The sequence below is a fragment of the Pristiophorus japonicus genome, chromosome 4, assembly GCF_044704955.1.
Source record: "Pristiophorus japonicus isolate sPriJap1 chromosome 4, sPriJap1.hap1, whole genome shotgun sequence".
In the NCBI taxonomy this organism is placed as follows: Eukaryota; Metazoa; Chordata; class Chondrichthyes; family Pristiophoridae; genus Pristiophorus; species Pristiophorus japonicus.
Window position 1 is genome coordinate 125,153,708 of NC_091980.1, and position 10,274 is coordinate 125,163,981.

General features: G+C 45.5%; 1 protein-coding gene across 3 annotated transcripts in view; it reads left to right on the plus strand.

The window, feature by feature from the left end:
- The window catches only part of LOC139263057 (regulator of G-protein signaling 14-like), a 95,039-nt gene extending 87,206 nt beyond the window's left edge, over positions 1-7,833 (plus strand). For all 3 annotated transcript variants that reach the window (XM_070878571.1, XM_070878572.1, XM_070878574.1), the window contains 3 exons: positions 1,600-1,646; positions 2,457-2,595; positions 3,773-7,833. In XM_070878571.1, the coding sequence (XP_070734672.1) occupies positions 1,600-1,646; positions 2,457-2,595; positions 3,773-4,095 (509 nt within the window). In that variant the 3' untranslated portion in view covers positions 4,096-7,833. The remainder of the gene's footprint in view (positions 1-1,599; positions 1,647-2,456; positions 2,596-3,772) is intronic.
- Positions 7,834-10,274: the final 2,441 nt, after the last annotated feature.

Consider the following 10,274-nt stretch of genomic DNA (forward strand, 5'->3'; position numbering starts at 1 on the left):
TGATGAAACAGTTATGGATGAAGAAATTGAAAGCATTCTAGGAGTGGTAGTAAATTTGATGGTCTAGATGTCCAATCAATGAAGAGCAGTTATTAACAAAGCCGCTGGATTGGTGAACTATATAGTTAAAGCAGTGGAATACGAGTCAGAGGGTATCAAGATCAATGAGTGCTTTAGTCAGATCACATCTTGTGTACCGTCTCCAATTCTGGTCATGGAGAGACAATGGAAGCATTCAAGTGCTGGAGACAGTGCAGAGAAGAACCACAAGGCTGGTCTTTAGTGTCAGGCATCTGAATTACATGGAAAGACTGGAGAAACTTGGGGCCGAAATTTTACTTTCCGTAAGGGCTCTAGCCGCCTGAAAGTGGCGGCCAAGGGGCAGTGCAGAATGGCTGCCGACTGTCCGTGGAGAGGCGCCATTTTAGAAATTGCCCTTCCTCAGGAGCGAAGCGATGTCCGGGACCGCTCCACCCGCTTTCCTGCCGCGGCGTGCACGCGTTGATCCCTTACCCTCTGGCGGGAACCCCCTCGCAAAATTGCCCCGCGGGTGCGGCCCCACCACAGGCTGGTGCCCCCTACAGCTTTTGCTGTCAGTGCACTCTGTGTGAAATAGCTGCCCGGCCGTCCTTAAAAGGGAGGGCATACTGTCGCGATCGCCATATTTTTTTTTTGGTGGCCAACTGCCCGGTCAGCCCGTTGATTATTTCCCCGGGTTCGGCTGGGCCGCTAACAGGCAGCCTGGCACCCCTGCTTGAGTGTCAGGCCGCTGGCCCAGCCAAAACCCTCCCTGGTGGCCCAGAGGACCCAACTAAAATGAATGCAGAGTTCGCAGCGGCTCTCCATTTAACTGACGCGTCAGCGTGATGATATCATCAATTCGCCGCTGATGACTGACAGCTGCGGACACTCCGTCCCACCCCCCACTTCTGCCTCGCTAGTGACAGTCACTGCGCTTTGCTCCCACTTCCGCCCCGCTAGTGACAGTCACTGCGCTTTGCTCCCACTTCTGCCCCGCTAGTGACAGTCACTGCGCTTTGCTCCCACTTCCGCCCCGCTGAGAAAAAAACCCCAAGAAGCTGGATTTCGTCGGATAGCCTGCCATATCCATTGCCAGAACACTTCAAAATAAGGAGGTGCACCCTGTTTCTGGCGGAGGGCAATTTCTATCTCTTGGGATCTTGGGCTTTGAAAGAAGGGCAATTGAGAGGTCATCTTATAGAGGGACATCAGAGAGTAAACAGTATAGAATAAGTAAATCCTTAAACTTGCTTCAATCTAAACAGTGACAATGGGACAAGTGGGCAAAGGTTAAAATGAGTTCAAATTTAGGACTGATATCAGGACATACTTCACACAAAGAGAGGTCAACACACGGATTGGACACCACGTAGAATCCTGGAGGTGAAAAGTCTGGAAGCTTTTAAGAAACATTTGAATGCTGTAGTGGGAAGGTACTGTAGGGTTGTTCTGGCTGGATGAAAGGCCTATCTCATCCATAATGATCGAGTATCTTTGAACCTAAGAAAAGTGCGTAAGCAACAATCAGCATCTTGCTGAGTGTTTTCTAACCATCGGTCCTGTTTTCATTGTTCGCAGGTTCACAAGACGAGAGAACGAGTTCAAACCAATCATCCACAGGCCTTGTAAGTGGAACAGATTCTTCCATCCTCCAATCAGGCACTATGAAAGACATCTTTACGTTAGGGGCGAGTGCCCTGCCTGAAATACACTGTTCTCTGAATATCAGAAAACCAATGGCAGTTGCAGACAACTTGCATTCATAAAGTGCCTTTAATGTATCAAATTTCCCATGGCGCTTTACCAAGAGGGTTATCAGATAAAATATTACACGGAGCCACATAGATATTAGGACAGATAACCAAAAGCTTGGTCAATGAGGTATGTTTTAAGGAGTGACTTAAAGGAGAAAAGAGAGATAGAGAGGCGAAGTGGTTTAGGGAGGGAGTTCCAGAGCTTAGGGTCTAGGCAGCTAAATGTACGGCCGCTAATGGTGAAGTGATTAGAATTAGGGATGCACAAGTGGCCAGACTAGGAAGAACACAGCTATCTCATGGGGTTGTGGGGCTGGAGTATATTACAGAGATAGGGAGGAGCAAGACCATAGAGGGATTGGAAAACAAGGATGAGAATTTTAAAATTAAAGCCTTGCTGGACTGGGAGTCAATGTAGGTCAGTCAGCAAAGGGTGATGGGTGAACGGGACTTGGTTTGAGTTAGGATAGAGGCAGCAGAGTTTTTGATGACCTCAGGTATATGGACAAAGAAAGCATGGGACGGAGAATCAATGTTGTGGCACTATCGCCACTCACTGCTCCTTTTGTGCGCAACTCTCCATCGGAAGTGTGGGAGTGCTGAATTCACCCCGAGGGATGTTGGAGATAGGACGGTAGTTTGCAAGGAGCACTGTGATTTATGAAATTATCCCATCAACAGAATCAGCAGGAGTCTTCCGCAGACATAAAGGAAGCCAGGGAGACCTCCAACCTGCCCTCTCGGACCACTAGGAGAAGCAGAGGTAAAGGAAAATATGAAGAGAGGAAGCAGCTGTACCGCAAGACTTATGATGTGGAAGGTAAAACAAACAAAAACAACTTTGCTGCTTACGGGTAGGAATAATTGCTAAATCCCTACAATTGAAGAAACAGGAGTGGCAAAGGGAGAAACAGAGAGAGCTAGGGTAGTGGAGGGATGGAAATGCACAGTTTGAAGAGAAGGATTCTGGAGGTTTATTGAAAGTAAGAAAGTCGGGGGAGTTGGGGGGACTTGTTAGGCTGTCCCAAGTAAGGTAGCCAACCCTGCTGGATTGCCCTAGAGTCCCCGGGAATTAGAGATTAATCTCCAGGACTCTGCTGCGAGCGATCTGGGAGAAAAAGCGATCACTCCAGCTGGGCTCACAACAGACAGCAGGGCCGCAGCATGCCCAGAATGCAGTGCGGTCCTAGCCCAACATACTCTAACCGGTAAAATTATGCAATGGATAGAGCGGTTTCTGGAGCATGGCAGACTGTGGGTATTATAGCTGCCATTATTGGCCAATTGCCGGGAGGATCGATGTGTCAGGTGATAGCAGGAGTATGGGTGGGAGGTCATGTGATCCAACCTCCCAGAATATGGTCCAACCAGACAGGGCAACACAATACCCGCGGACAGGAGCATTTCGGAACAGACAACTACGGATGGTGGAGCAGAGGGAGTGAGGAGCAAGGGGAGGGTTCTTTGAGAGTTGTTGTCAGGTCGATTAGTGAATCTAATGTGAACTAAAACCAGAAAATGCTGGAAATCTCAGTGGGTCAGGTAGCACCTGTGGCGAGAAACAGAGTTAATGTTTCAGGTCGATGACCCTTTGTCAGAACATCAGGTCATCGAACTGAAACATTAACTCTGTTTCTCGCTCCACAGATTCTGCCTGATCTGCTGAGATTTCCAACATTTTCAGTTTTTATTTCAGATTCCAGCATCCGCAGTATTTTGCTTTTGTACTGTCTAATGTGAACTTGAACTGTACTGACCAAAAAGGTTAAATCGTTGAACTGTACATATTTAACTGACCTCACCTGTGGCAATAGTGGAGATACTACAGTTGGACTCAGCATCCTCAGGCTTGAATAATGAGAGGAAGCAGCTCTGGCATTCATTCCTGATCGTTGTCTTTTGACTGTTACCTTCAGGAAGGGAGAGAATTGGGGGTGGCAAAAGTCACTAGTACAACAAAGTTACAATATGACTGCAGTTTTGTTCTTCTCTTGCAGCACTGTTTGAGATGTTGGCAAAAGCACAGAGTTGCCGTGCCAATGATCAGCGTGGCCTTCTGAAGAAGGAACACTTGGTGCTTCCAGACTTTCTGCAGCTTCCTGAAGAACTAGCCGGGATCTGCCTTCACCCTCCCGGGTCAGACACTGGGAGAGAGAAAGGTGCAGGAATTCAAACCCAGCCAAAGAAAGGTACGACCGAGGGTGAACGGAACCCAGGGGCTCCGGATGAGAAACCAGCCCCAAAGATTTCCCCTTCACATAGCACACGTCAGGAAGCTTCGAAGGACCAAAAGAGTCTGTGTTCCCGAACAGAATTCTAACAGCGGAAAAGCAGTGCAGCCGTGGCCTGCAGAGTGGGATCCGAAGCAGCGCCCGCTTAGAGCAGCCGCTCCAACTCTTCGTGTTCCCCATAACGGGAACAGAGGCGAAGCGCGAGAGGGCAGGTTATCAGAATCCCCGTTGAGTCCCAATGAGCCAACTCCTTCATCACTGTGCCTGATTATGACACTTCAACGGTGGCAGAACTGCAGTTTCTCCCAGATGGGCCGAATGGCCTCCTTATGTGCTGTATGATTCTATGAATTCTAGGCTCAAGATACTTTACAGAAACCAAGCTGTGAAATAAATAACAGTGAATATTGGATCTCAGGGCAGCTCTGTCGCAGTAAGCCACTGCTAATGAAGGATGCTTGTCTTCAGGATTTATCTCCGTTTTAATATCCCACTAACTCTGCTGAGTGCAATGAACCTGAATTAGTTGAACTCAAGGAGCACCAGCTTGGATTTTACTCCGTACCTGCTTGCACTCAGAGAAATGCACACTTTGTCAGGAAGGCAGACTTAAACTGCCAGACTCTTGGATCAAAGATGTAGACACCTAACAGATCTTAATTTTAGCCATTTTCCAGATCTCTCCAAAGTGACTTGAGCACCTCAACGGATGGACTTATCCAATCTGCATTTTGTTTACATATATCTGTTGCTGTTGTGTGTCTTTGGATATTTTTTGTTCTTGTGGGAATGCACAGATTTTTGAATGGACTGCTCAGTTCCTTAAAGGGTAAGCGCAGCCCCCCAAAAAATTAGAGGGAACATTGGTGACAAGCTGCAGTTTCTACCCTTGCTGTAAAACACCTGAGGAGCCCCCAATGGCAGCGAACAAGTTTCTGTGTGGATATGATCCATAGGCTACCAAATAATGCCCCTAACTCTCACCTGTTGTTGCAGTGGCACTATTTCAGCAGCCTGCCTGGTGTCCTTGATCCAAAGGGATGGTTTTATATTCACGAGACAAAACCAGCTTCCTTTACAAATCAGAATCAGCCAGCTATCCTTTCACTAAATATTATCCATCAGTCCTATATGGACAGTGGCTGTCAAACCTGAGAAATGACTTGTTTGGATTCCCATTATAAGTATGGCCTTGTGAGAATATTTTCGAAAGTAATGTGTTAATCTTGTTGGCTGGTTTAGGGGCTGTTCGTGTCAACTCTGCTACACTAAAGACTGCGAGGCCTCGCCGATAGCACAGAGCTATGTGTATCAGGAAGGTCAACGGTTAGCTCATTTCAGTTGACCAGCAATGCAGCTGGTCTGTACATCCGTAGGACTACAGATGGGAGAAGAAAGAAACAGCCAAGGCTCCAAATGCTGAATGATTATTCTTCTCAAATCAAGCCTGTCAGTAAAAAAGTGGTTGGGAGGGTTAAATGTAGAAGCACTTGATTAAACTTGTGGCTGTGACTATGTGTGTGTGCCTTTGAGTGTGCCAACATTTTTTTTGAGGATCTTGAGACTTTATTTTATTCATTCTCAGGATGTGATCTTCTCTGGAAAGGCCAGCATTTATTTCCCATCTTCCCTAGCTTCCCCAAGAAGGTTGCGGTAGACCTTCTTCAAATACTGGTAGCAGTTTAATATAACTGATGGCTTATGAGGCCTCTTTAGAGGGCAGAAAATAGTAAACCACAATAGTGTGGCTGGAGTCACATAGAAACATAGAAATATAGAAAATAGGTGCAGGAGTAGGCCATTCGGCCCTTCGAGCCTGCACCGCCATTCAATAAGATCATGGCTGATCATTCACCTCAGTACCCCTTTCCTTCTTTCTCTCCATACCCCTTGATCCCTTTAGCCGTAAGGACCATATCTAACTCCTTCTTGAATATATCCAATGAACTGGCATCAACAACTCTCTGCAGTAGGGAATTCCACAGGTTAAAAACTCTCTGAGTGAAGAAGTTTCTGCTCATCTCAGTCCTAAACGGCTTACCCCTTATCCTTAGACTGTGTCCCCTGGTTCTGGACTTCCCCAACATTGGGAACATTCTTCCTGCCTCTAACCTGTCCAGTCCCATCAGAATTTTATATGTTTCTATGAGATCCCCTCTCATCCTTCTAAACTCCAGTGAATACAGGCCCAGTTGATCCAGTCTCTCCTCATATGTCAGTACTGCTACCCCAGGAATCAGTCTGATGAACCTTCGCTGCACTCCCTCAATAGCAAGAACGTCCTTCCTCAGATTAGTAGACAAAACTGAACACAATATTCCAGGTGAGGCCTCAATAAGGCCCTGTACAACTGCAGTAAGACCTCCCTGCTCCTATACTCAAATCCCCTAGCTATGAAGGCCAACATACCACTTGCCTTCTTCACCGCCTGCTGTACCTGCATGCCAACTTTCAATGACTGATATACCATGACACCCAGGTCTCGTTGCACCTCCCCTTTTCCTAATCTGCAACCATTCAGATAATATTTTGCCTTCGTATTTTTGCCCCAAAAGTGGATAACCTCACATTTATCCACATTATACTGCACCTGCCATGCATTTGCCTATTCACCTAACCTGTCCAAGTCACCCTGCAGCCTTTTAGCATCCTCCTCACAGCTCACACCGCCATCCAGCTTAGTGTCATCTGCAAACTTGGAGATATTACACTCAATTCCTGCATCCAAATCATTAATGTACATTGTAAATAGCTGGGGTCCCAGCACTGATCCCTGTGGCACCCCACTAGTCACTGCCTGCCATTCTGAAAAGGACCCGTTTATCCCGACTCTCTGCTTCCTGTCTGCCAACCACTTCTCTATCCACGTCAGTACATTTCCCCCAACACCATGTGCTTTAATTTTGCACACCAATCTCTTGTGTGGGACCTTGTCAAAAGCCTTTTTGAAAGTCCATATATACCACATCCATTGGTTCTCCCCTGTCCACTCTATTAATTACATCCCCAAAAAATTCGAGAAGATTTGTCAAGAATGATTTCCCTTTCATAAATCCAAGCTGACTTGGACTGATCCTGTCACTGCTTTCCAAATGCGCTGCTATTTCATCTTTAATAATTGATTCCAACATTTTTCCCCACTACTGATGTCAGGCTCACCGGTCTATAATTACCCATTTTCTCTCTCCCTTTTTTAAAAAGTGGTGTTACGTTAGCTACCCTCCAGTCCATAGGAACTGATCCAGAGTCGATAGACCAGACAAGGCCAGACCAGGGAAGGACGGCAGGTTTCCTTTCCAAAAGGACATTCGTGAACAAATTGGGTTTTTATGACAATTCCACAGATTCAGGGTCATTTTGTTTGATACCAGCTTTTCATTTACAGATTTTGTTCCAATTTTACTCTGTATCCTTGTCACAAATATGTTCCATGTTAAGGATGGAGTTTGTGAGAGCGATATTGGATGAAGCCGGAAGACAAGACATACCTCAGTGAGGGTAAAGGAGGAGATGTGGGTCAAGAGAAGTTACCGCAGTCAAGTCCAAATAAACTGTGCTTTCAGCCCTATAGATGTAATTTGTAGATCTGCCTTGGCAGATCCTCTTTCAGTGGCACTGACTGCAATATATTTATTTCATTGGTCATAAACTGCTTTATTTTAAGATCTGAGGAAGGGCTGCTCAAGTGAAGTAACTTCCCAAACAGTGACTGTTGATACTTGAGGCCTGGTATTTTATTAGTTGCAAATATTGTTCAATGATTGTAATTGCAAACAACATTATGAATTGTGAAAATTACTCTTGCAAAAATACAATTAAAGCTGAATTGCCCACCATTTTAATATCACTATTAATCTGTGTGCCTATCTAATTCCCCCCATTTTAGAAATTATTTCAGTACCGGTCTCATGAGAGAGTGCAGCGTAGATTTAACCGAATGATACTGGGACTCCAAGGGTTAAGTTACCAGGAGAAATTATACAAACTAGGGTTGTATTCCCTGGAATTTAGATGGTTAAGGGGTGATTTGGTTGAAGTTTTCAAGGTAACAAACACAACAACAACTTGCATTTATATAAGACAGGAGTGTTATCAAACAAAATTTGACACCGAGCCACAAAGGAAATATTAGGCAGATGACCAAAGGGAATTCTAGAGCTTGAAGCCTCAGCAGTTGAAAACATGGCCTCCAGTGGTGGAGCCAATTTCCATGTAGTTACCATGGGCTTCAATCTTGCTAACAAGCCTAGTATGTGATACTTTAGCAAATGTTCATTGGATATATTCAAGAGGGAGTTAGATATGGCCCTTACGGCTAAAGGGATCAAGGGGTATGGAGAGAAAGCAGGAAAGGGATACTGAGGTGAATGATCAGCCAAGATCATATTGAATGGTGGTGCAGGCTCGAAGGGCCGAATGGCCTACTCCTGCACCTATTTTCTATGTTTCTATGTTTCTAAATCCTCCAGTCATTTGGTACCACCCCTGTATCTAAGGATGATTAGAAGATTGTGGCCATTACCTCCTCAATTTCTACCCTTTCTTCCATCAGAAACCCAGAATGCACTCCCTCTGAACCCGGTAACTTATCTATTTTTCTGCTTTATCCTACTCTATAACTTCTTCGACATCCAGGGAGCTCTGGCTATGCTTGCCTTCTCTATCCTCGTGTGGGAATATATCTAGACAGTACTCGAATCATCTCCTCTTTCAAGGCTGCCTATTGCTCCATTACATTTCTGCCTGCCAGTCTTTGACTGCAATTTACCTGGGCCAGATATCTCCACAATTTACTGAAATTTGGCCTCCAGTTAAGTATTTTTATGAAAGATTGCTTCTTGTCTTAATCTATAACTAATCTAAATCTTACGATACTATGATCACTATTCCTGAGGTGCTCCCCGATTGTAACATTCGCCATTTGACCCACTTCATTCCCCAGGACTAGATCCAACAATGCCTCCTTCCTCATGGGCAGGAAACATACTGATCAAGAAAATTCTCCTGAACACACTTCAGAAATTCCTCCTCTTCTCTGCCCTTAACACATTCACTGCCCCATTCAATAATTAAAGGGGAAGAAATTTGCATCGTTCGTGCCTTAAGTTAGTGTCCCCAGGGCGAGGGACCACTACCTGACCTTCTTCTTTGCCGGGCTGCTGCCGTAGCACCCCGGTCCCCGGTGGTGAAGTGGTGGCCCCTCTTCTCCGATGCAGAGTCAGCAGTGTGCTTTCCTCTTAACGGAAGGGAAGGACTCTGCTCCCGCCAGCGCTATGCGGCGCTCCACGTAGCGCTGGAAATTCCCGCGGTTAGCGTCCCAGTCCCGCCCCAGAGAGGAAGTGGAGCGTGCAACATTGCACACCACTTCCTGTCAGAGTCGGTAACCTCAATTTTGCTGCCGGGCGCAGGAAGTTCTGCCTCACAGTGGTTACCGAATTTTGGCCCTAAAATCTTCCATTATCACTACTCGATGGCTCTTGCATCTCTCAATAACTTCTTTGCAAATTTGTTCCTCTATGCTCTTCCTGCTATTTTGGTGGCCTATAAAATACACCAAGTAGCGTAATAACTCCTTTCGTGGCCCTGATATTCCGGCCTTGCCGGGTCCCGTACGGAATACACGGACCCGGCGAGGCCTCACAAAAGTCGTTTTTTGGCACGCAGTGGGCATGCGCCGAAAAACGGCTTTTCCGATCTGTCAAGATCAGATCCTCCGCATCCCCGGGAGAAGGACGGGCGAGATTGGGCTATTTGCACATCTCTTGCCCGGCAAATGTCCTTCAAACTTTTATGCCTGATAAATCAGGCGCTTGGTTACTTTTACCAGTGTAAGAGTTTTAAAACATAAAAAAATAACATTTAAATACACATTTTTATAATAAAAACCCTGTCCACTAAGGTAAGTTTATTTTAAACCTTATTAAAACACATTAAAAAAAACTCCCAAAATTTATATTTTTTCTAAAACATTTAATTAACTTTAATTTCAATTTATTTTAAATATGTGTGGTGTTTTTTTTATTTATGTTATATGTTTGGGTGTTTTAGGGGGTTATTCTCATTGATAGTAATGGGAACTCATAAAATCGAAGTTCCCATTATTATCAATGGGAATACCGTACCATGACTCCAGCTTCTCCGTCCGTGTCTAGAAAACATGGACGCATTGTGAAGCGCATGGAAAGAAGGCCTCCAACGGAAATCCAAAGCGTCTCCAGGACCATCATGTACATTAGTAGAGAAATTTCAGGTCGGAGTCGTTTGTCCA